This window comes from Acomys russatus, chromosome 17 (genome assembly GCF_903995435.1).
Source record: "Acomys russatus chromosome 17, mAcoRus1.1, whole genome shotgun sequence".
Lineage (NCBI taxonomy): Eukaryota > Metazoa > Chordata > Mammalia > Rodentia > Muridae > Acomys > Acomys russatus.
In genome coordinates, this window is record NC_067153.1 from 57,456,444 (window position 1) to 57,484,102 (window position 27,659).

Here is a 27,659-nt window from a genome sequence, read left to right on the forward strand (position 1 = left end):
AATTAAAACTTTTTATTGGATGAATGGAAGCAAATGTAAACAAAACAAAATGAAATCAAAACAGAAACAAAATGCACAACACAGCTCAAAACAGGGATGGAAGTAAGTTTACCTCTATTTTTTTAATGGAAGAAATTAAAAGGAAGAAAAAGTGTGTGTGTTTTCCAAAATGTATATTTATGTAGTTCACATCAGCACGAAGAATGCTGTCTCTGCATGTGTTCACATTGTAACTGGGATGGTTGCTCAGTTCTAAGGACATCCCTGTGAGCATCAGCCGTGATGCAGACATCATGCCCGTGCTAAGGTACACTGCCAGAAAGGGCAGCGCTCAGACTCTCATAAGTGACAAGGATCCCAAGGAGTCTAAATTAGGGCTGCCTCATTTTAATGCTTGAACCAGCAAGTTTAAGAAGCCCCAGTGAAGGGATCTCACTGCCTCCTGAGGTAGCCCATCACTTTTATGAATAGTTTTGTTGTTTTCTTACAATGAACTAAAATCTAGGATGCTGGTACTTCTAGGCTTATTGTCTCAGAAGCGACACAAAGACATGCATTTTGTCTTCTGTGTACCCAAGAAGCCAGTGCATGATTAGGAGCAGACCTGACGCAGGCGGGTAATTTGATACAGTCTGTTTGTGCATGCGTGAAGAAACAAACCAAGAAGAAACGAGAGCAAACCTATCAGTAGGGTAACTATCTCCAGCAGCCATAGGCCAACTCAGAACCAGGACTTGGAGGCCAAACCCAAAGACGGTAAAGACACAACAAAAATGCCTGGGGAGCACCTTGGTTATAATTCAACAAAAAGCCAGGGCTCTCTACTGTGTAGCAAATTCAGGGAAATGTTATCAGTCTTTGAAAATAATTTACCAAATTTCCTCATGCATATCAGTTATATTATCCTCCCACAATAACTCTTGTCCATAAATCTTGTAATATGATTTTGTTTTTAATTGGCATCTAGTAATTGTGCATATTATGGGATGACTTGTGACATTTCAATAGATGCATATAATATATAATGGTTTGAGTAGGGTAATTGGTAATATCTGTCACATCAGACATATTCCGTTTCTTTGTATTGGGAATACTCGAAGCTCTTTCCATTTGGGAATTTGAAATACTCAATTAATTTTCAACTACACATATCTTACTGAGGCGCAGAACATTAGAAGCCATTCCTCCCATACAGCTCTACCTCTGTGTCTGCTTTTCTAGGCCCTGCTAACTCTAACCACTATGCTATTTTCTACGCCTTTGGTAATTCTTAACTTCCACACCTAAGTTTAATTGTGCGACATATGTCTTTCGGACTCTCTTTGTGTCATTTGCATGGAGTGATATTACATTACCCAAGTCTTACCTTTGCAAACTTTGCAGCAGCTGTGCGACAAGGCAATCTGATGAGACTCGGGACAATCCAAAGGTGGGCAGCCAACATTCTCAACAAGCTTCATAGTCTGATCCTGTGGGACAACAGAATAGAGATGCCTGCAGTTTTGTAATTAGGACTTGCTGGGGCTTATACTCAGAACGCTCTGTCCTGGCCATTGGATCAACACTACATGGCACTCAACCCCATTTGGAAAGTCAGAGCTCAACATACTGTAGCCATGCCAGCAACATCCAGACACCTCAGTAACCCTGGAAATGTGTGCAATTTCCCACCAGATTGGTAAACACAGTGACAAGCATAGCAAAGACAGAGCTAGGATCACAGGAAGAGGACACTCTGAATTCAGTAAACCCACAGCACACCAGCAAATGAACCTGGGAATGTTGTATGAGGTTGTTTCAATGTTCTGTTATAAGGAGTTTCACTGGGCATCTGTTATTTGGGAGGCCTAGGGATGCAGAATTCTGTGAGGTCAAGATCAGCCTGGTCTACACAGCAAGATCCAGTGAGGGCTATACAATGAAGTAGGTGTGTGTGTTTCTCTGTGTGTGTGTGTGTGTGTGACAGAGAGAGATAAGAGAGAGACAGAGGGAGGGAAGGAAGGAGAGAGATCATGAGAGAGAAGTGGAGAAGAGGGAGAGAGAGAGGGAGGCAGGGAGGGAAGAAGGGAGGGAGGGAAGGAAACACTGACTGGCCTCCAGGTAATTTTGATAAAGAATACCAACGTTCTTGCTGAAAACTACTAGGAAAATGAGGGTCAGATGTGTGTCCTGTAGGCCAGGGTTTAAGGATATTCTTCTGGCACTCAGTTGAACCCTTGAGTGGAGAAATGTGTGTAACATCATCGTCACCACTGTGCACTAGCAATCAAATAAAGGAAGTCCTCTCGGCAGACAGCAAAGTAGAATCCATGTTTTGAGCAAATGGAGTAGCCGTGGCCCAGAGCACACACTTGGCTCCTTCTGCACTGCTGTCTCTGGTCCTCAACAAACAGTCTGACAATGTTCTGTATGCCACTGGTATAGCAGTGACAAAACAAGCCTCAGGTCACAGGCTTGGGTTCTTTATGCCAATGCTGAGAATTGCTTTCATGAGGAAATACACATTTCAGTAATTGCTTTTCCTGGCTTACATATGCAAAACATACACTCTCGCCGAGAAAGCGGCCGCAGACGTGTATAGAGTTGTTCTCAAGCACGAGCCTTCCTTGACTCAACACTCATTTCCGCTCTGGTGCTCTTGTGTCCAAAACTATGGCATTGTTCTAGGCACATACTAAAGCTGCAACTCCCCAGTGCGTATTTTCAAGTCCACAACTAGAATTGATAGTCCAGAGGACAGAACCATGAGAAATCTGTTAGTTACCTAAAGTCCTGAATATGGGAGCTAAGGGGTCTGGAGCCACAGATTTAGTCAAGAACCACAAAACCAGAATAAATCAATGGGCTGTGCTGCTTGATCCACAGCCACCAGCTACATGTGGTCCTGAACACTGTTGTACATGAGACTTGGAAGATATTGCTCCAAGTATGACAAGAGAGTAGGAGATGTATTCCATTAATTATTTTAAAACAAATTTCATATTGAAATGATGTTTCAGATAAATGGACTAAAATACCAAAAATTGAACCTGACAAATCATCTTTGTGGTTCACGTTCCTGTTGGACAGCACAGGAATGAGAGCAGAGGAGATACTTTCTTGCGTGTAAAAACAAAGGGTACCACTCACCTAGTATATACACAACACTTGCAGTGTTGTCTGTATTCAGACCTCTAACTGAGCTCACTAAAAATGAAATTATCACATAGTACATTTAGCATCGAGTAAGCCAATGGCCTTGCAAATACATGTGTCATCCATGTTATCAAACCCACAAATACTGAGGAAGAGACATCAGACGCCATAGGTGGTTTAAATGAACAGTGTCTATTTGAGAATTGGAATTAGAGGTCACTTTTTGAGACCAACTGGAAGGTGTCTATCTGCTTCAAACTGGATTTTCCCTAATTCCCCTTTCTTATTTTGCGATGACCAACTCACACCCCAATCTTGCAATCTCCAGTGTGGGAGTCACCCCACTGGAAACAGCACTGGGTTGGAGACTCTGATGAGAGGTCCAGGCTGGAGACAGAAGCTCATGGCTCATGGGCACATTCTTATGCCTGATTCTCTTATCTTTAAGATATGACTCGCATTACAGGAAATCAGAATTTACACAAGAGAAGCATCCTGAGTACACGATAAAGACCAACTCCACAGCCCTTTCCCTCCTGCCACAGGTCTGCCTCTTAGCATCTCTGGCTGGCTTGCCCTCACACATTTTCAGATGGGTGTGCATGAAACAGGCCCTCTTTGAGGTTTCGTGCATCCTGGAAAAACCCTCAGGATTTTCCTTCCTCCGGCTCTTAATAATTCTATAGCTAGTAGTTTATTGAAATTATCAGATTAAATCAGTTGTTTTTAACTTTAATATTATGTGTGATGTCTAGATTGTCAAATCCATTCACAAGGGGGCATTCAAAGGGAAATTTAAAGTTCAAATGGAAAAAGCATTTTGACTGATGCAGTGTTTTCCTGGGCTCTGCTCTTTGACCTTGTACCCAGAAAGCCAGCCCTATCTCCAGTGGCTCTTCACACCCCCTTTGCAGGCTGTGGTGCTGCCCTGTGCACTTGTCTTGCTGTATTACAAGCTGACTTGCACAGGATGGCAACGGTCTACAGTATTTGCTCAGGAATCCATTTAAAATCAATATCAATATCATCTCTGTGCAGCAGTTAGTGTTTATTAGATCATTTCATGTTTTACTTTCCAATTAACTGAGTGATATTTCTTCCCAGAGTCCAAATCATGAGACACAACAAGGGCATATGTCCTCCCTTCTCTTTCCTCACAGCAGCAAGCAAGGAGTTGATCGGAATCAGAAACTTTTCAGTTTCACAAAACTGATTTGACCAAGGAACCTTTTTAATTTGTTGCAAAGTTATTTTACAACTAGCTTGCATGCTTTAAAAGATAATAGAAAACTTTTCATATTTGAACTATAACTGATAGTCTGTCCTTTTCTTTCCTCAGTGATTTGAAAGGATTTGAAAAGAGTATTATTAGGGGAAAGTTTTTGAAGAAACATTCAGTGTTCACATAATCTGGAGAATTCTAGGAGGCCCTGAGAGCCCTTACCTTTCATTCATACAGGACATGCATTTCAAGGGGATTCTGGGAGGCCCTGAGAGCCCTTACCTTTCATTCATACAGGACATGCATTTCAAGGGGATTCTGGGAGGCCCTGAGAGCCCTTACCTTGCATTCATACAAGACACACATTCCAGAAGAAGAGTAGACCGTGTTCCTTTCTCCCTCAAAGTAACTCCGGCCTTGGAACTGGCAAGTGGCTTTAAAATGAAAGAGACACACAGCGAAGTCTTGTTAGGAAACATGGTTCAGACATGTGCAGACCATTCCCATACTATTTTACTTCCTTTATTAAAAGTCATTTGTATGACTGAAACCGTATATTCAGTCTACTGTAGGGTACATATGTACATATAAACCTTAATTAGCACCATGAAAATTAGGCCGAGTGAGCGAAATGAGGCACAGAAGGGTTAATGAGTTATTCTCAGATGACAGCTCTGAAAGGGACCTTTGGACTCTGAGGATTTTTAGGTCTCATATGCTTAAAAACATTATATATTTACATGAAAATGTCTTCATGAATCCCAGAACATGAACAAAATTTAAAACAAAACAAAACAAGACAGATGGCATCCAGAGAAGCAGATCAGTGCCGAGCACAGCCATCATCAGAAAAGCCTCCTTCTGCAGCAGCTGGGAACAAATACAGAGACCCACAGCCAGACCTCAGAACACTAAAGTGCATGTCTCTGTCCAATGCCTCCCCTTATGGCACAAGGCACCTTGTAGGAGAAGAGACAGAATAGCAGAGCCGGAGGGGATGGAGGACACCATGGAAATGAGGCCATCTAAATCAAAAGAACTGCATGCTGCTGATCTCACAAAGTCTGAAGAAGCACGCATGGGGCCTGGAAGGGGTCTGTACCACATGGCGTCCTAGAGCTTAAAGGAGCAGTGACACGTGTCCCTGTCCCTAACCAAGAAGCTATCTCCTGCTGATAACAACTTGCATAGGGAAACCAACTACTCTTAAGTAGGGGCTGCACACACACCCAGCAGTACACGGCCAGCAGAAAATGAACTCAACTCCATCTTTGGAGGTTCCCTGTCTCATAATGTGTAAAGACTTTAAAATTTTTTAATCTAATTTTTATTTTATTTATTTATATTTTTCTTTCTTTTTACCCTAAAGATCCTTTGCATATGTATTATAGCATTCAGGATAGAGTTTTTATGGAATTCTTGAGAATAGGAAAGAGTGGATCTCTGTGTGTATATCTGTTTCTTCTGCCCTTTTTCTTCTGTTTGTTTGTTTTGTCATGTTCTAATATATTAGTTTTTGTTCTATTTTATTATATATATTATGTTATTATTCTTTAGCAGCCTGTTTGTTTTCTAATAAGAAACAGAAGGGGGATAGATCTGGAGGTGAGTGGAGGTCAAGATGAGGGGGAAACGCAATCAGGCTGCATCATATGAGAAAAACTCTATTCTCAATAACGTGGGGCAGGGAGAAGACAACAAAGCTTCCCTGCTACATACTTCTGATTGGCTGATGAAAACTACTCTTCGAAGACCCCTACAAGGGCACTTAGGTGGCAGCAAATGCTTGGAGCATTTTAATATACTATAGAAATTTAAGGCAAATTAGGAACCCCTTTAATTACAGCATACACATGTAAGCTTTATGTTTTTTAGTTTATATACTTTAGATGAATATTCATGAGTTGAGACATGTCATTTAAAACATTGAAATGAATTAATATGGATGTACATTGCTTCCATCTCAATGACAGAAAAAAATTAAACATAACTCAGAAACGTGGAAATGTGTAGTAATTGGTTAAGGTACTTAGAACTCCAATCATTCCTTTACGAAACTTGCAAAGCACGTACAACTGAACTAACAGAAGCTTCTCTTGTTTTACAAGGATCAGCTCAGGCAGTCCACGTTGTCCTGTTTCTAAGTAGAACCTGTGCTCCCTTCACAGGAGAGCAGCCTAATCTTAGGGTCCTTAGCTGGCTTCAGGCCTTGAACTTGAAACTGACTTTTGCTATGCAGGTTTGCATTGTTTGCTTTGAAAGCACTTATCATAGATGCTGAAATTCCCCATAACATACAAATCCACACCCAAGATAGTTGGTTTGGGAACCGCTGGAAGATGACTGTCTGACGCAAACAGACTCTTGTTCCTCACTTTTAGTAAGTTCAACCTTTTATTTGAGCCATATAGAACTCACAGTGTCAACATATACCTTTCTTTTTTTATACACACACACACACACACACACACACACACACACACACACACACACACACACACACACATATATATATATATATAAAATCAAAAATATTTTACTCTTTGGAATTTATATTTTATTTCATGTTCAAAATTTAAACTGTCAATAGCAATTGGTAACATAGAAATCAAACATATTTGTACTAATATTATTGTATATTAATGCCAAAGTTTGTAACATAACTTTGATCTAATAAAAATTAGCTGCTAGATCTGAGTAGGGGTTTAAAGTTTACCACCTGTATTGTCCTTGGCTGGTGCCTTAGTTTGAGCGGGACCCCTGGGCCCAAATCTGCCTATCATAATGTTCTACTTGTAGGTTTCTAGGACCCTCTGGATCCTTCTACTTTGCCATTCTCCCATGCTTCTCTCATCTAGAGTCCCAATAGGATGTCCTCCCCTCTGTCCCAGTTTCCTGGTAAGTGAAGGCTTTCGTGGGACATGCCCCTTAGGCTAGTATGCAGATATAAGTGAGTATATACCAGATCTAGCCAATGGTCAGAACAGTCTCCACACTTGAGTGGAGAGTGGGATATGACTTTCTCATGTACTCTGGTGCCTCACATTTGACCCTGTCCCCTGGAGGGAGAGACCTGTTGGCACTCAGAGGAAGGACAGCAGGTTACCTAGAAGAGACTTGATACCCTATGAGCATATACAGGGGGAGGTAATCCCCCTCAGGAACAGTCATAGGGGAGGGGAATAAGGGGAAAAGGGGAGGGAGGAAAGAATGGGAGGACACAAGGGATGGGATAACCATTGAGATGTAACGAATAAATTAATAATAAAAAATTTAAAAAATAAAAATAAAAATTAGCTGCTTATTAAATGGTATACATCTATATAATGGGAACCATATACAGTTTAAAAAGCCATTCTTCAGCTAAATCCCCTAATCAGCTGTATAAACAAACTTAACTATGTAAACACCTCTACTAGAACATTGCTTATAATTTTTTTTGGAGCTACTGGAAAATAATGCAATTTAATTATATAAATTATATTACAGGCTGGCTAAAAGTTATTCACTCATGAATATTTAAGATGAAACTGCTGATATGTCAGTTATGCACTTTGTATCACATTATGAACTAAAATAGCATATGTGTTTACTTAATAAACCCAACTGATTGCTAAATATTTCTTCACTGTGTAGCTGAAAGTGTGCTCCTTTTCTTAGTAAATCCTGTAAATATACCGGAATATGACCTACTGTGCATTTATTTACACAGAATACATACTATATTTTATGAGAATGAAAAATGAGCTTTTCTAACTTCTCCTCAGCACCTGAACTCAAAGGTTTCTAAGTGTACTAGTAGGACTTGGTGGCTGCAGCTCTTCAGTTCCAAGGGTGGGTGGAAGAAAAAAGCCTGACTTTGTGGGCTTTGCTTGAACACGGGGAAAGAAAACAGGGTAAAAACACAAGGGCAAGTTGTCCTCATGCAGATCCTTGTGTTAATTTAATAGTTATTCAGAACAGATGGACCTTCTGCTCAAAAGTCTTAATTCAAAGGACACAAACAGGCAACTTATGGGACAATAGGGCACCAACTGGAGCTCTGCTGAGTAGGACCACAAAGCAACCGAGCACACGCTCCACCCCTTTTATGCCATTAGCAGGGATGCTGAATTTAGCGTGAAGAGAAGGCAAAGTGAGTTTTTTCTTGTTTGGACTTTGCTCAGTTACTGTAATCTTCAATATGCTAATATTTATGTGGGATATCCACGATGCCAATGGGTAATGTTTTTCCTGTGTTTTGTAAAAGAAAAATGTAAAAGGACTCTGAGAAGCTACAAGGCTTCCTGAAAACTCCGTCAGAGCAACTGGAATTTCTCAAGGAGAGGTTAGAGACATAGAACAGCCATCCATGACTTGTAAGAATGTGCCCTGAGCTCCTTTCACTTGCCTGGTGCTCTGAAGATATCAGTCCTCAAGTGTGAGTGACACATGATCCCTGTGCTCACTGCTGAGTAGGCAGACAGCCTCAGACATAACTCATTTCAATAGAAGTTGAACTGGAATTCTATAATGAAAGACTTCATAAATACTAAACAAACAAGCTAGACAGGACGATCGGTTTGGGAGCAGTGACAGATGGTTACACTGAAGGGCTGTTCAAGCAGCCAGACTCTGGACCACAGCAGATCAGCAGCAGCCTGTGTCTAACCAGGAGGAGGAGAAGAAGAAGGTTGTGCTAGGGCAGATCAAGATATGTTCAAAGGCTAGAGGCCTAGGAGATGACCCATGACCTGTGACCCATGACCCAGGGCTCTGGCCATGACTGTGACCGTGATCCTGACTGTGACCGTGACCGTGACCATGACCTTGATCATCCTAGTTCAGAGAAAGAGGCAGTAAGGCAACAGAGCCAGTTCTTTCACTTTGGCCTCCCAGTTCTTTCCTAGGGCCACACGCTGGGAATACCTAGACAAAAGCCAGCTGCAAAGGAGACCTGGATGGTGTCAACCACAGAAGCTAGGGTCCTACCTAGAATTCAGAGTAGAAGAGACAATGGAGCTGGGGGCAAGGAGCTCAAAAGGGTTGCTTACTGGACCTTGCTGAGGTCACCACACAAGCACAGGCCCAAGGAAGACCAGGAGACAGCAAAATGCCTAGCAAACAAGTTTCTAAGACAGAACACAGACTTTCATTTTCTCTAGTGTGGTTCTACCATAAGGGAAATTTTGGGTGGATATCCAGAGGGTAAAATGTGGAAACTGAGCCCTTAGAAGATCAAGTTTTCTAACAGAGTATGGGAAGTGGATTAATTCTATGTCTCATTTTTAATGGAGTCCTTACCATGCAAGTACCAAAGTCTCAGAGACAGAGGTAATCCCTGTGGATACCACAGTGTAAGACAACTCCAGACTCCCAGACCTGAAGAGCATTTGCCATTGCCCAGTGAACGACCAGTACACAAACACACTTCCTCAGCTAAACAGCCAAGAACTATGACTGGGAAAATGAGCACCATTTTAATTTAATTGCACCCATGGGTCTATAGTGAGAAAGGCATAATTTCTTTCCTAATTTCAGTATATATCTGTAAATGTGCCTGTGTGCATACACAACATTAACTTCCTTGCAACTGAATTCTGGATTCCTAAGCTTCAAATCATTTAAGAGTTGAAAGCTCAATATCACAATTAGGACTCATTAAAAAGTCCACGCTGAACCATTGTATTGTATATAGCTTACTACATGAAGAAGTGAAACTCCATATATCTTAATATTTGAATTACTTAAGAGGAAATGTGTATTCATTCAGGCATTCCACTTTGTGTATGAAGTAATTAGTCCCCTCTGAATTCAGAATAGGCCACAGCACTATGGCTTTGTCAATGGCATGTTTTCTATGACTTGACCACCATAGTCAGTGTCTCTGCTATTCATGTAAGTCTGAGGAGTGCCATTAGAATCACGAAGTGGGACGTTATGTCACCCAAGATTTCACATGCACAGCCTGTCCAGAGCTAACTAGCAACATTTTACCAAAGCTGTATTAAACATCATATATTACAGTTACTCGTACCATAATTATGACGGGATCTGCAAAAATAATTCATGTTAATTACTTTTACTCCCACCCATTATAACAATGCAAATAGCAACAAGGAAGACTAGAGACAAAAGTGCTGCAAAAGGGCCAGCCATCAGTTGTTAAAAAGTGGAAAATGATTTATAACCACAGATTGAGAAACAGATAAGCGAAAGAGACCACTGAAACTGTGAAATTCTAAATTGCACAATAAAATCCTGATTTACTGGTCTTTACGGCAGAGCTGCGGACTATAATTTCCTCCAATGAATTTCAAATTAACTTCAACAATCTGGCCTAGAAAAAATTCAAATCCAACTGAAATATTTTAGAATTTATCATCAAAAGGATAAGTCATGCTTCCTTCCAAAGTCTGCTCGCTGAATCCATAGTTCAAGTTTTTCTTTACAACCAGGAGACTGAAACTACGTGTATCTATTTCAACCTCCCAACACCTTTAGAGTGACCTAGCATAATTAAAAGTTAACCAACAGCTCTATAATTGGACTTAAGCTCTACAACAAGGAAACGATGCCTGGTGCTGGAAGCCTAGCCAACTACAAAGTGCTCCTAAAGTCACGGAGTTTAGAGCACAGCCTATAACCGCCACTTACGGAAGCAGCATAATCTTTAAGTGCAATCTATACACCTGTCCTCACATCCACAGGTAACTGTAGTCCTCACCCCTCATTTCTTTGCAACAGAAAGAGATCATTACGGAAAACCACAACCAATCAAAACGCAAAGTTGTAGTACCATCTACAAAGGATTCCTACACCCTAAACCCAGAGAACAGTGCAGAAGAGAGGGAGGAAAGATGGTAAGAGACAGATCAGGGCGTTGTCTCTGAGGCTGAGTCGCCTACTAATGGCAGAAACTATACCCAGAAGGTCTCAGCAGCATGACTCCCCAAACATGAGCTGAACAAGGACAGCAGCATGTCAAAGCGCATAGGGAAAGTGCACTAGGCCTCAACCCTACACAGAGAGCTACAGACAAGAAGGAGTGCTGAGAGCGGGAGATATCGTCTTCCTCTGGGAACAGCACATTGACTGTTTATCTAATACCTAATGGTCAGCCCTGAAAACATACATACAAGTATCATTATACGGACTGAACAGGTTATACTTAGGAATATATATTATATATATTCATTCATTTGTGTAACAAGAATTAATGACAGGAGAGGCCATGAACTTAAGGGAAGAGTGCATGGGAGGGTTTTGTTGAAGGAAAGGGAAGAAAGAAATGAAGTAATTATATTGTAATCTCAAAAATAATTAATAAAAGAAAAATAGTGACACCAAAAAAGAGCAAAAACACCAAAAAAGAGCAAAAAGGAAAACTGGTAAAATCTACTTAAGAGAGATACGGTACTTATTGTTACCTTAAAATCCCTTTGGAAAGTACCAACAGTCAATAGTCTTTGGATTGATTAAACTGCCTAAAGAAGTATCATTTCATATAAAGATTTTGAAATCTGTGTTAGTATTGGGAGACTTCTTAAAGATATCAAGAACACTGACAGTTACTTTATGGTGATACAGGAACATTTATTTATTGGTGACATACAAATGCAGTTGGCTGAAGGAGAAAATATCTCACTAACTGCTATTATGCATAATTGTTTTTTATTACAAGTTTTGAAAAAAGAACGTACAACAACGCCATGCCAGGGCAGACATATTTAACAGACATTCACAAATGCTTCTGTCATGTGAAAAGACAGCTCAGCTGTGCATGCACTTGCACAGCCCACCTGCTTTGTAATCTGAGTTTATTTGTAGTAAAAGGCCAATCCCCTAGCTGCCAGGAGCTAATCTCTTTGGGCCCTTTATAATGCTTCAATCCCAATCACAGCACTAAACACAAAGGCCCTCTCTCTATTTGGTTTCACACTTTTAAAAATGCATTCCTACATGAGGAGAGGAGTGTCTCATTTATCATTCAATTTCTTCAGCGCCCAGCACTATCCTGCAAAATAAAACCTCAAGCTTGGTTCTATTTATTTTTTTATTTAATGCTGGTTCAGCTTCCTGTTTGATGAAAATAAGTAAACTAGATTTTTCTAAACCTCCTCATTTTCTCCTTCAGTCTCATGGTTTGAAGTTTGAATCTTAATCATAAATGTTCTAGAGACTGGGTCTCACAGACCCTTCCTACAAAATGATCACAGTATCTACAGCAGAGGCCTGTTTGTTTGTTTGTATTATGGGAACGAGCTATTGACATGAGTCATAAAAGGCAACATACTCAAGTAATGTCTCTACTTGGACAACTCTATGACAAAATGTTTCTTCCCTTTTCCCTCAGTAACGCCAGTTATTATGAGCCAACACTGTTGAGAAGGAACAGAGTTCCAGGGTGCTTAAATAATTCACAGATTCATTAATTATACATGACTGCTTCCTTTAACTAAACCTCATTAATTGTTTGGGAATTTAGTTGTTTGCAAAACTAATATTAGAGTTTAGGGAGAAAGACCCTAAGAGGCGATGCTCAACTCCCCTTTCTCACCTGAGCATAGCACTTCCCCCAGACTTCTACAAGACTGAAGGATGATCCTCTGAGGGGGCCCTCAATCTAGGTTGGTAGCCTATTCTTCCAAAAAGAGAACATATCCTGAAATAAGAATCCAGGGGTAGAGGAGAACAAAAATAAATTCCAGAATAGAACATGAAGAACAGTTCTGAATACTGTGTCCACATCAGTTTTAGGGTGATGAAGTCTACACCCTGGGAGAACAGTCTGGGTGTTTAAAAGAAACAAAGAAAGGCTATAAGTCAGCTGTGAGCAAGAGGGTTTCAGTGCTTTTGGTTATAGCTTAGTTTTGCCCACTCAAATGAAAACCAATGGGCTGGCTAGATGGCTGATGTGGGAAAATTGCTGGCCATTAAGGCTAATGGCTTGACTTCCATCTTCAGACTGACATGCAAGAGGAAAGAACTGACTGTCACAGTTGTCCTCTGACCAACACAAATATGCCGTCTCCCTTAGTAAGCATGTACACACTGTATCTACACGCATGCACAACATTAACTAATTGACTAATAATTAATGTAATTTTTTTTAAGTTACAACCTAAAATACACTCTGAAATTGATTTTATTTAACAAGCATTACTATTCTACTCTTTTCTTTTTAATTTGTGTGAGTATTTTGCCTGTGTGCACATCTGTGTGCTACTTGAGTGCTTGGTGCCCACAGAGACCAGAAGAAGGTATTGGACCCTGGAACCAGAGTTACAGGCAGCTGTGAGTTGCCTCATGGCTGCTGGGAAACAAACCCAGACCCTCTGCAAGAGCATCCCGTGCTATGAACCATTGAGCCATCTCTCCAGCATCCTATTTTGATCTTTGACCCTAGTCTACATTCCATAGAAAAGAATTTTTAAGGAAGCAATAATTTAAAGAATTCCTTGAGTCCCCAGAGAATATGAAAAAACATTCTAAGGAATGGTGGTAAGGCCCTGAAGTTGAAGACAATATAGCATTTGTGTCAATACCTACATCTGATAGGGTAATAGAACACCAATACCCATGAGGGTTCACAGCTCATTGACAAGTGAAGCAGAATACACACTGTAAAGGGGGAAGTTTGCACATTGTCAAATATTTCACAGTGAAGACTGGAAACCATCTGACAGCATGTATGTATACATTCTCATAGCACTGAAAATCTAGTAGATTCTGTCAAAATGTGAACATCTAGCCTTTGAGTTAACATTGTCAAATGTGTCCCTAAACACTGACACCTTTTAGTTATGTGTTGTTCTGATGTTACAATAAGGTGACTGGACACGAGCCCTTTGTAAATTGTAAAGCATGATGCCCGTCACTATAAGCTACACACATCAGTACCTCAGGAAATCACATGAAAAGACTCTGAGCAGGCAAAACATGAACAGGACCAGCGTTGGAAAAACCCCTCTATGAGGAGGACATTTTAGGGTACAGTTTCCTGAGAGGTGCATAATGCCACAACATGAATATATTGTGAGAGGTAACCAATAGCTGTCAGACTCGATTTAAGGTCCACTCAACAGGAAAGAGTTCATTCATGGTATATAACCCTGACCAAGAACCTGTGAATATGGAAGTCTTAGGCCCTAGGCAAGAAGTTAGTACAATCATTTCGTTCTGCTGATGCAGCGTCCAGCTGTCCTCTAAACGTTTACCCTCATACCTACTTAGTCCAGCATGCAGCCCTCATCAGGGACGCTTCTTTTTCCATTGGATGGAGGTATAAAAAAAGACAAACACAAATGATCGAAACACAGAGTAAGTTACTGTTAGGTGTTTATCCACATTTGGGACATGTCCTCCCCTCGTGGCTCAGGGAGGGAGGAGGCAGAAGACTGTCAGAACTGGGGGCTGGCAAGGACTACCGTGTAAGTGTCCTCTGCACGTGACAGGGGGTTGCACTCATGAAGTGTCAACAGCTGTGGTTACCAGAACAAGATCAAGCCAGTTAATGTTCCAGAACAAAGGAGCAGGAGATGGCTCACACTCCTGGTTGAAAACCTACAGGCAGTTGATAGCTGCTAGAAAGCAGAGGAAGTCAGTTTTCTCCAGTGTACGGCCCTGGTAGATTACCTGTGCTACAGTGGACAACACCACGCCTACCTGGATCTGGGCAGCATTAATTGGGTTTAGTGGGAAGGCCATGTGGAGAAGGGACCCCCGGCACAACGAGTTGAAAAGCAAATTTGTGATGGTCAAGTTCGAAGACAAACAGAAAGCAACAAAAGAAAACACAGGAGAAGCACACCAGTTCAAAAAGATGTGAGCAATGGGGCAAAGTCTGGAACAAGGAAAAATTGTAGAAAACCTCCTGCCTAGTGGAGAGTGGGAAGTCACCCTCCCTGTTGTGAAGGGGCCTAAGCAGAGCGCATAAAATGATGGGCTCGCACATCTAAGAACACCGACATACAACCCAGAGCCTGGGCAGAGCCCTTCAAGTGCTTCGCAGAGGAAGAGTATTTGAAAAGAGCACAGGCAGAGTTAGTGTGTTGTTGATCTGTGAGGGAGCATGCCTGATCCAAGGACCAGAAGATCATAACATGCTGTGCATCTGTTGTATCCTGACAAACATCCATCCAAGAAACCTGTGCAAGCTGGGAAGCATTTATTACCAATGAGCTTAACCCACTGATGCATATTTAAATATGAAGAATATTTAAACTCTCTACTTCCCAGAAACACGCTAGACCAGTTAAAAGGACCCTTGAAGACAGGACTTGGGTTCCTTTTTCAAGCTGTTAAAGCACAGCAATGCTGAAAGACTAGTCTTTATTATCTAGAGAAAACATGATTTAGATGAGGGGAAAAAGCATTAAGAATTGAACAATGGTAACCACATAGATACTCAGAGGGACCTTTATAGCCTACACTATCTGAAATATTTCTCTCTATTGATTAGAAATAGTTAAACTGGGAATAACAGACAATTATAAATGTGTCATCAACATCTTAATTGTAAATACAAACATATCTACACTGTTTTAATACAGAATATTTTCTTTCTTCTTCTTCTTTTTTTAATGTGTAACCCAGGCTGGCCTCAAAATCATGATCCTCCTGCCTCCACCTCCTTCAGCAAATCCTACCAGCGTGCGCCATCACAACCTGCCAGAATATTTTCTTTTCTGTGTTTTTAATTTTTTATTGTTCTTTTTACAGAACACTACATATCATGATATTTCAGTTCGTGGATCCAGTGTGCTGAACCGACAATAAGCATAGTCATATCATTATTCATGCAGGCTGTTGTGCAGGACAGTCACCACTCTGCAGTAGGACAGCTCCTGCCCCGCTGTGCTCTGGGAACTCTTTCCCAAATTCCCTGCTCATCCCTACTCTCTTCTTTGCATCTAGTAATTACTAGCACATCCTCCTCTACTTTGAAATACACTTTTTTAAGCTTCCACCCAGGAGACAAAGAATGTGGGATTTGGCTTTCCCTAGCTTATTTTACCCAACAATATGCATACATGTTGTCCAAAAATGACAGTATTCTATTGTATTTTGTGAAAATCTAATATTCCACTGTGTATATATGCCACATTTTCTTTCTCTATCCTCTTGTCGATGGACACCTGTGATGATACGGTATTTCAATCATTGTTACTGCTAGTCCTGCAATATACAGCGATGCGCCACCCCATTGATATGCAGGCTACACTGCCTCTAGATCAGTGGTTTTCAATCTGCAGGTCGCGACCCCTTTTAGGGTCATATTTGAGATATCCCGCATATCAGATATTTACATTATGACTCATAACATTTATCAAAATTACACCTATGAAGTAACAACGAAATAACTGTATGGCTGGGGGACGTGCTCACCACATCATGAGCATGTTTAAAAGGGTCAGAGCATTAGGAGGGTTGAGAACCACTGCTCTAGATGGACAGTCAGAGACAGAACTGACAGCTAATGCAGTTAATTTTCATTTAGGAAGTGTCCACACTGTTATCCACAAAGGCGGTGTTAATTTAGCCCCTCTAACGTGTGTAAGAGTTCCTCTTTCTCCACATCTGTGTTGGCATTAGCTACACACTGATTGGTTTTATGCTAGCAATCATTCTGACTGGAACAAGAGTACTCTCACTGTGTTTTTATTTATAGCTCCATGATGGTTATGATGATAATCTTTTTGTCATATACTCATTGGGCATACATATTTAATTTTTGAAAGTTTTCTATTCAGATGATAACATAATTTTAGATTTTTTTCCATATTTGCTACTTTTTAAATTTTTTTGTGGATTCTAGGATTACTCCTTCATCAGATGACTCTCACTGCAAATATCTTCTCCCATTATGCAGGTTCTCTCTTCACTCTGCTGTTCCCTTAGCTGTGTGAAAAGTCTAGGTTTGATATCACTTGTCTGCCTTTGATTTTGTTGTCTTTGCTTTGAAGTCGTAGCATGCCAAAAAAAAAAAAAAAAAAAAAAGGAAAGCAAGTCAATGTTTATGCCAATAAGGTGTTATGAGTATTTTCTTTTAGCAGTTTCATAGTTTCTGATCTTACATCTAGGTCTTTAATCTACTTTAATGTGAGTGCCTCATAAGGTGAGAGATGAGGGTGAAATTAGTCCCTTGTCTCTTTGCTGGGAAAACATGTCTAACTACAGAAACTTAAGCGGGGGGGGGGAGGGGGTTAGTGTGGTCCAGCATGGTGCGGAAGGAGGGAGTGTGAGGAAAATGATCACAGTTTCTGTGCAGCCAGGAAGCAGAGAGATGCATGCAGGGATCTTCTCAACTGTTTTACATGCTTTTTCAGTCTGGGCCCCCAGCTCATGGGATTATGGCCCCCACATTTATGGCTCCTCCTACCACAGGAGGAATTCTCAGAGTCTGGTCTCTGAAGTGACTCTGAATTCTGCCACGTTGTCAGTCAGGATTGACCGTCACGGGGCTGTAGTTCTGATGTTCTGCGGTCTCTCCAGAGTGATTGTTGAAGAAGCTGTTCTTTCTTTCCTACATTTGGCACCTTTGTGAGGAATGAGTCTCTACAGATGTGTTGTCTTAGTCCATGTTCTATTGTTGTAAAGAGACATCATGACCAAGGGCACTCTTACACAAAAAAGGCATTTACTTGGGGACTTGGTTGATGTTTCAGAGGTTTACGTCATGACCATCATGGCAGGGAGCACGGAGCCATGCAGGCAGGCACTGGGGCAGTAGCTGAGAGCTATATCGTGATCCGTGGGCAGAGAATGGTGTGTGGGGAGGGAACTGCCCTGGCTTGGGCTTTTGAAACCTCAATGTTCACCCCAAGTGACACACTTCCTCCAACAAGGCCACATCTCCTAAACCTTTTATAGGTTCCACTCCCTGGTGACTAAGCATTCAAATATATGGGCCTATGGGGATCATGCTTATTCAAACCACCATATGCATGAAGTTCTTTATAGGACCTAGCCTATATTCTGATTATATATTATATAATATAATAATATATAATATTATATATATATATATTTCATTTTCCACCAGCTTCCTTAATTACTATAGCCTTTGTTAGTGCATAAGCATTGCATCCAATATTATATCATGATATAATTTTATTTCAAGATGACACTTGCATCCAATATTATATCATGATATAATTTTATTTCAAGATGACACTTGATCGTCTGTCTTTCCCATTTCCCCAACATTATAGGATTGTTTTCTTGTTGCTTCTGTATGACTTTTAGAACTGTTGGCTCTATGGTGAATGCCAATGGTATTTTGATGAAGACTGCATTAACTGTAGAAGTAGTTCAGGGCATCATGAATATTTTAACAGCAGTAATTCTTCCAACACCCAAAGACAGGAAGCTTTTCTGTGCCTTTTGTGTCCTTAGTTTCTTTCATCAGTGTTGCATAACTTTCATACAGAATCCATTCATTCCCTTAGTTAAATAAAGCTTATATATTTTGGTTTGGGTAGCTATTATAAATAAAATAAGATGTATTTAATTATTTTTCTCAAAAAGTTTCTAACTAGTGTATAAAAGTTTGGGATTTTTGTTTGTCCATTTTACAATTTACTGACTTCATTCATAAAATCCAGGGGTCTTTATATAGAATAATTTAAAATATATGTTTATCAATTTTTGAGAATTTTATACATTGTATCTTGAAAATATTCACCACTACCCTTCATCTACTTTCATATCCTACCATTTCATAATCACCCAACCTTGAGGCCTCTTTTTTTTTAATTCATCAAGTACCATTAGTGCTGCCTATATACACTGTTCGGCATGTGACCTTCCTCTGTAGCTTGCTGGACTTACCAGGAGCCACATCCTTAAAGAACAGTAATTCCTCCTATCCCAGCACCTATCGATGGCCAATAGCTCCTCAGCTACAGGTGAGACTCCTCTCTACCTTCTTCCTCCACGGATCCTGGAGTCCTTCCTCCTCCCTTTCTGCCTCAGCTTGCACATGTCTCCTGGATGCTGCCACAATTTCTCTGAGTCCATATTTGCAACTGCCCTACTGTGTCTGGTACACTCTGTATTTCCTTGGCGTCATCCACTGTCTGGATTCTATAGTCTCCCCACCTCTTCTTTCCCAGTGACCACTGAGACCTGGGAAGAGCTGACTGGATGTAGCTGTCCTATTTGGGCAGAGCACTCTACTGTCAATTCCTCTTGGATTCTTGACCAGTTGTGGGTCTCTGTGTTACTGACTGTCTGTTATAAAAAAGAAACTTCTGTAATTATGTTTGATAGACGCACCAATATGTGGGCACAATAAGAAGGACTCAGATTAACATCATGTCCATTGAGAAGAATAACTGGATTCTTCCTAGGATTTGTACAGCTACACGTTCTTGGCCCTGAATACCTATTAGCTATGGGTTCTATATTGCAGACCAGAATTTAAATCCTATCTGAAAGTAACTGGTTGCTCCCAGGACTCTTGTGCCACAACTGTACCAGTGGGTGTATCTTGCCATGCAAATTATAATTTATAGAGCAAACAGACAAAAAGACCGATGTTTATTTTCTCTTGTGGCAGCATTCATATCACATACAGCTAGATAGTATGGATGAGGCTTCCAGAGCAGGAGCAGCTATATTCCTCAATGTTCTATGACTTGAAGAAGTGATATCTTCAACAATACTGTCAGGTTGTGGGGAGATGCCAATAGTCTGTGGCACTCTGAGTAGAGTAAGAAGTAATCTCAAAGTGGTTTTAATTTACACTTCCTTGATGGTCAAGGTTGACAAACATTTAAAATTATTTCTTAACAGTTTGTATTTCATCATTTGAGAACTGTTTAGTTCTACATCCACTTTAAAATTGATTTGCATTTTCCTGATGATTAGTTTTTTAATACTAGATACTGGCCCACTGTCAGATAGGTCCCTGGTAAAGATCTTTTTAAGATTTTATAGGCTGCCTCTTCACTCAGATGATGGTGTCTTTTGCAGTACAGAAACTCTTTGGTTTCATGTGGTTCTTTTGTCAACTTGCGTTGTAATGAATTTACTACTAGGGTCCTGTTCAGAAAGTCTTTCTCTGTACCTAAAAAATGTAGCCATATCCCTTAAGTTTTCCTTTACTGGATTCAAGGAATTAGGGTCCTTGATGCATTTGGAGTTGAATTTTGTGCAAATGAGAGATACAGATCTAATTTCATTCTTCTATAGGTAACTATCTATTTTGATCAGCATCAATTTTTAAGAATGGTGTCTTTTCTCAAATGCGCATTGTTGGCTTCTTATATGTAGGTCCTCAAACTTATTCCATTGATCAATGTATCTGTTTTCATGTCAGTACCATGCTGATTTTATTACTATAGTTCTGTACTATAACTTAAAATCTGAGGTAGTGACACCTATAGAAGTTTTTTATTTGTTTATTTTTGTTGTTATTAGTGTTTTTATTGTTCAAGATTGTTTGGGTTTCCTGGGATTTTGTTGTTTTTTGTTGTTGTTGTTGAATTTTATGATTTTTAAAAATTCATTTGATGGAGATTTCATTAATCTCTAGATTGATAGGACAGCCATTTTCACAATGTTAATTGTACTAATCCACGAACATGGGATGTCTTTAATCTTTTAATATCTTTAATTTCTTTCCTCAGAGTCTTGAATATTTCACTGTACATTTAATAATTCCTTAATTATATTTAATTCCACATATATATATATATATATTTGAGACTACTGTTAATAGAATTCTTTCTCTAATATCATTCTATATATGTTTGTTTGTGAGTAGGAAGGCTTCTGAATTTTCTGTGTAAATTTTGTATCCCGCTATTTTGTATTTTGCTGAATGTATTTATCAGCAGTAGAAGTTTCCCAGTGGAGTTTTAAGGCCATTCAGGCATAAAATAATGTCATTTGCAAACATGATCTTTTTACTTCATCTTTTCTTATATATATATTCTCTTTCTGTCCTTTAATTGTCTCGTTGTTCTAGCTTCACGTCAAGCAGCACGATGAACAGAAAGTCGAAGGCTTTTCTGTCTGTCTGTCTTTCTTTCTTTCTGTCTTTCTTTCTTTCTTTCTTTCCTTCTTTCTTTCTTTTCTCTTTTCTCTTTTTTCTTTTAACATCAAATGAGATAGGCAGGATTTTTATCCTTTAATCTTTTTATGTGGTGAATTGTTAGTTTTGGTTTTTGGTTGGTTTGATCTTGTTTGTTTGTTTGTTTGTTTGTTTGTTTTGTATGTTGAATCCTCTCTGCATTTCTGTGATTGAGCTGATTTGATCATTTTGGATAATCTTTTTGATGTGTTCTTGAATTTGGTTAAGTATTTTATTGGGAGATTTTGTGTTTACACTCTTAAAATAATATTAGCCTACAACAACAACAACAACAACAACAACAACAACTTCTCCTTCTCCTTCTCCTTCTCCTTCTTCATCTTCACCTTTGCCTTCACCTTCATCTTCTTCTCCTTCTGGTTTTGGTATGAAGGTAATATGGAGTTCATGAAAATAACTTAGAAATGTCTCTTCTATTTTGAGAAATAGATCGAAGTGTAATGGTGTCAGATCTTTGAAAATCTAGTAGAAATCTAGGTTGGCTCCACCTGGCCCTGAGCATTTCTTAGTTATATTTTATTAACTATTTTTATCTTATTAGATAATGGTGTTCTGTTTAAATTAATGATATATACTAATCTATTGAGATCTTCCAGCATAATATATATATATAATATATAATATATACATCTTTATGATTCTCTTGAATTTCCTTTGTGTTTATTGTAATCTCGTGTCTTTCATCTCTAATTTTATCAATGTTGATTCTCCCTCTTGGGGTAACACTAGCTAAAGATTTGTAAACCTATTGATCCTTTCAGAAAACCAATTCTTTGATTTGTTGATTCTTTGCATTCTTTCCATTTCTATTTCATTAATCCCAGGCCTGATTTGATATCTCTTCCTGCCTATTTACTGTTTGTTTTCATTTTTCAAGGCCTTCAGTGCACCGTTAAGTTATTAACATGACACCCCTTATTTTTGAGGTACCCATGAAGCTATAAATTTTATGCTTAGGCTTAATGTTATTGTGTCCCATTAAATGAAAAAAAAAATGTTAGAAGCTTGGATAAAACAAACATGTGACTAACTTCATTTTAACAAGATGAATGACACCTGAGTGATGGTAGCTAGCAGTCCTAGTCATGTAAAATTTTACAGAGAAAAATAAATGTCTAATTCATCCTGATATGACTCTTTTCAGAAGCTTGCCCTGATTCTGACAGATTTTCCTCTGCTTTACACATGAACAACACTTTCTGTGTATCTGGTATCTGGAACCCAGGACCCTCTATGGTAACCTCGTGTCTCTCACTAACTGTACATTTATTGAGAAGAGAGACCATGTTAGTGCTATCATCACAAACATCTATACAAACATTTCAACATAAAAGTTTCTTCAAAACATACAAGCAGTTGTAATAACCTGTGGCTCAGTAACCCTATGACCATATAACAAGAGAGATGCAATCATTATCTTTATCAGAACATGTGAACAGTGACTCCATGGCCATATGACGAAGGAGATATAGTCATTATATCAAGTATTAGAACATGTGAACAGTGACCTCACGGCCATATACTACAGGACATCATCATGTCATCCTAAGAAGAGCTTTTTGCTTCCATTTCTAATAGCCAATATATGGAAATGCCCAGTCCATCAATAGATGACTACATGAAGAAAATGTGACCATACACTGAAACACATAAGTACATAGGCACACAATAGAAGCATTGTCTAAGGTTCAAAAGAATGGAAACACCTTTGAGACACTATGGATAAATCTAGAGAACATTACTCAGCATGAAATGAGCTAGATCTAGAAAGAGAACTAGTGTGCAATCCCACTCTCAAGTGGAACACCATTTTTTTTATTGCTGTGATGAAACACCATGATCAAGAAACTTACAAAAGAAAGCATTTGCTTGGCTGTATGATCCCAGAGAGTTAGAATCCATGGCAGCAGAACAAAACATGGGAGAAGGAACAGCTGAGAGGCCACATCTCAAATTATAAGCAGACAGAACAATGGGCACAGGGCTTGTCTTGGAGAACTCAAAGCCCATTCCTTGTGACACAACTCCTCCAACAAGGCCATGCCTACCAATCCTTCCCAAACAGTTCCATACCAACTAAGGACCAATTGTTCACAGTTATAGACCTATGGAGGTCATTCTCATTTGAACCAACACATGGAATGTATAACAGTCAAACCCAGAAACAGAGAGGAGATGGTTGGCTGTCAGGGGCTTTGCTTTGGTGGCAGTCAGGAAGTGAGGGAACGTCGTCAGCTGCCAGACTTGAAAAAGCGACATGAGTAAGTGTTAAATGTCTTTGGCAGAGAAGTGCCTAGAGTGAACAAGAGTACTTACTGCTTAAAACTTGTGGGGACGTGATTATGAAAAGGTCAATACCCTGCTCATCTTCAAACCTCATTGTGACTTCTGTAAAATGCTAACTATTGTTCATACCAAGAATCAAATATAAATAACTAAGCGTCAAGACTTTTTGTCTTTGTTTTGAATTTTATTTTTTAACCACTCTTACGCCTACACTCTGCCTTAAAGGGGACCACAAAAAGGCCAAGTGCTGAGAAATCCTTAGCTTCCATGGGACCATCATTAAATAGTACATACCATGCTTGCTGAGCAGGACTGGAAAGAGTCAGGCAGCTTTGATTCCCACCGCCTAAATTCTTCAAGGTGGCTAGTATGAAAGCTCTAAAAATATCTACCCATTTACCCAAAGAACACAGGGAGAAATACGGTTAGCTTTCCAAATCAAGTATTCACACTATAAAGTCAAATGCCAAAGAGGGAATATTAAAGACAAGGAAAGAGAGAGGAAGAGACCAAAGTAGAAAAATTAAGATGGCCCCCAGTTTCACAGAAACTGTCTTATGGAAAAATGTGCACATGGTCTTAAATAATTCACAGACTGTAAAAGGCAGAATGGTCTCTGGAGACAGAGATCCGAGCATTAAGTTAATATTGCTCATCCACATTGCCCTTGTGTGATTAAATCAGTCCCTTCAACAAAAAGATGACTCCAAAGGATTGCCTCATCATTTCATGACCACAGACAAGGATTTGAATCAAAGACTGGCAGGTAATGACCCTCTTGAAGCTGCCTGTCCCTTCAGTTCAGTCTCTCAACAGGTTTAGCTGAAGGCAAGCTGCAAAAGAAATTTCCCTAGGGAATTCTGTATAGCAGGAACTGCCTCGCAGGTGGGAAGACAAATAGTGCAATGTCAGCGCCTTCAAAAGTTTTTCATTAGACATACTCCAAATTCCTCAGCATTGTTTCTTCTCCCAGCACTGCCACTCCTTTCCAGAAGAATGCTCACACAGAGAAGAGGGGACATCACTGTTGTCAACATGCTGATATTTTTTCCTGAGTCTATTTTAAAATATTTTTGCCATTTTTATTTCCTCTGGCTTCTCTCAGCTTGGTCATAGGTAGCATGTATCAGAAATCTGCACAGAGCTGATGAGCTGTCACTCACATATGTCTGTACAGATTCTATCTCTTGTGAAAGAACCTATCCTGTCACCTCCTTGGGAGGGAGAGTCCAAAAGAGTTGATGTGATCTGGGGCAGTATTGCCAAGATAACAACATTATATTTAACTAATACAAGTGAGCCAAAGGCTCCATCTGAGCAGTGAGTGGAAGGTGACTACTGAGAACACTGAGGCGACAAGAGGAGAGGTGAAGCCAGTTTCCCAGTGAGTCATGCAGAAGGGCAAAGGCAGAGTGGGAAGTAGCCAGTGTATACGAAGCACTGCTGTGGCACACTCTAAAACCTGTGCACAGATGACGCAAAAAAAAAAAAAAAAAAAAAATCCAATGGGAAGTATTTTTAAGCAATATGATTATCACTACAAAGATGAAAAGACGTCAGGTAATCATAAAAGCCAGGCAGCTGGAAGGAAAACAAAACGATAAGCCACAGTACAAAGGTACCCAATGGGTACGCTTCCCTTTTTACCATTTGCAAAATACAGGACAGTTAACACATGCTTACTGCTAAAGATCACGTAAGAAAAAGCCTATATTTATTTGCATCCCCCACAGCAGGTGATATTCAGGGAAACCCACAATTACCTGGCAGAACTGATAGGTAGGAAGAGTAATTTTTAAAAAAATACATGTTAGGATGAAAGGTTGTAAGAGCTTGACAGAAAAGGAGCTATTTTAGTGAGACCTGATACATTAATACTGAAGATTCACAAATAGGAAACGAGAAATGTCATGGATGCCATAAGTGTGTGTGCTTTCACGTAAACACACTGCTTAACACAAACCCAATGGAGCAGAGGGGAAATCAGTTGATTCTATGGAATAGAATGTGTTCCCAGGCTGCACTACTAACAGAAGGCAGTAGTAGTAGTAGCAGCAGCAGCAGCAGCAGCAGCAACAGCAGCAGGCTGAACTACTAACAGAAGACAAAATAATCAGAAATTTGCACTGCTACAAAAGCAGCAAGATTAGGGTGACCACTGCTCCCCAATAAAACATGCACATTCCGTTCCCAGATGTCTCCTTCCTGGGTAACATAAGAGCTAAAGACAGCAGTGATGAACAGAGCAATCCACAAGCCATCTTGAACTTGGTCAACACAAGCAGGCTTGGGCATAACACACATAATCTAGGTGAGAAAGCTTGAGGGGAATCATGAAAGCATTTTAAGTGCAAAGATGCCGAGGAGAGGTTAGAAACACGGTTGCCCAGTCACTAATTGGAACCATACATTTCTAAAAGATCCAATATCACAAGATGAGTAGAGCGAACACAATGGGTAGCCAATATTTAGAAGAGTGTGTGGACTCTCCCTAAGATTCTACTGACAGAGGTGACAAAATGAGGGTCAGTGTTTGCCAACTGCCTCCCAGTCAAAAAGCCAGAGAGCAGAACAAAGCTCCCAAATGACCCTCACAGAGAAGATTAAATTACAACTGAATTTCATAAAGAATTCATTGAATGCTTAAGTAGGCTTCTGGGTGGGTCAGACAGGGCCAGCCAGAAAATTGGGGTCATAAAGCGATAGGATCAGGATAATAGGAGCTAAAATATAATTACAGAGTTGATGAGAGAGCAAAGGAAAAATGGCAGACATTAAGAGACGTTGTTTGGGGTTTTAGACGAATCATTTCCCCTTTAAAGGCATCTGTAGACCAATTTAGATTTCTTCCATTCAATTATATCTTATTCTTTGTGTTTTAGACGAAGATCCTTGTGGTCTCAAGGGAGAGGCTCAGGTGCTGGATGCATCTAAGTCTCTGGCATAACTACATTTTGCCCACATTTCATTCAAAATACGCGGCACACTTCATCCCCTTCCTTAAAACAGTCACTAAAATTAGTTCTTCATCCTAACCAACGATGACCATATTTCATCTTGATTTTCAAGAGCGAATATCCACAAAACCCAAAAGCAGAGTTGATGATAAGATTAAATATCTACATGTGTAAAAGGCCAAGAGTTCCTCTCACCCTGCCTGCCTTTCAATCAATAATCTCAAAGCTGCATGTGCTATAAAAGCACGATTACTTCACCTTTCAAGCAAATCTGCCTTAATTCTTTTAAATCTGAAATAAAAAGTTCACCAAAATTTAAAGTATACCTTTAATTTTCATAATTAGAAAATATTTTTGAGCTCTGATAATCTACCTAAGCCTTCCACTTGACCTTTTCTGAAAAGAATTTTTACCACCATCCTGATTTGCAGGCAGTTTGGAAGACAGGGACTATTCTAGAGTTCTCATAAATATATAGCGCTCATGGGGCCACTACAGTTAGGAAACTGCATGAGGGGCTAAAAAGTTAGCTATGTTAACAGAACCAACATCTAGTTCTTTTCCAACTCACAAATTCTTGCATATACTATTCAAAGTAATCAATTAATAGTTAAGAATCATCCTATCAGTACCATTTCATAAGGACTGCTTAGCATAAGCAGCATCACCTACAAAATCCTATTTAAGTTACCAACAAACGAACGAGAGCAAGGGGAGCAGAAGTGCCTGGCCCAGGTTCACAGTGCTCAGAAGTACCAGACTGCCTCCCCGTGCAGATCTGATCACAGCTCCCACTTTACCTGCTGCTTTGCAACAGACAGATGCTATGACATCTTTAAGAAACCAGTCAAACTTACCACATACAGCACCATGAACCTTAAGGCCGAAAGCCATACGAGAGTCCTTTGGTGCAGCAGGACCTTTTGCTGTCCTGTTGTGCATGCCCCCTGGACTGAAGATGGTAATGTCAGACATC

General features: G+C 39.9%; 1 protein-coding gene across 1 annotated transcript in view; it reads right to left on the reverse strand.

Annotated features, from left to right (window-relative positions):
- Nell2 (neural EGFL like 2) overlaps window positions 1-27,659 on the reverse strand; it is a 295,382-nt gene that overhangs the window by 164,241 nt on the left and 103,482 nt on the right. Inside the window, exons 11-12 of the mRNA XM_051160259.1 lie at window positions 4,700-4,791; window positions 1,367-1,469 (exon numbers count right to left, since the gene is read on the reverse strand). Coding sequence (XP_051016216.1) covers window positions 1,367-1,469; window positions 4,700-4,791 — 195 coding nt within the window. The remainder of the gene's footprint in view (window positions 1-1,366; window positions 1,470-4,699; window positions 4,792-27,659) is intronic.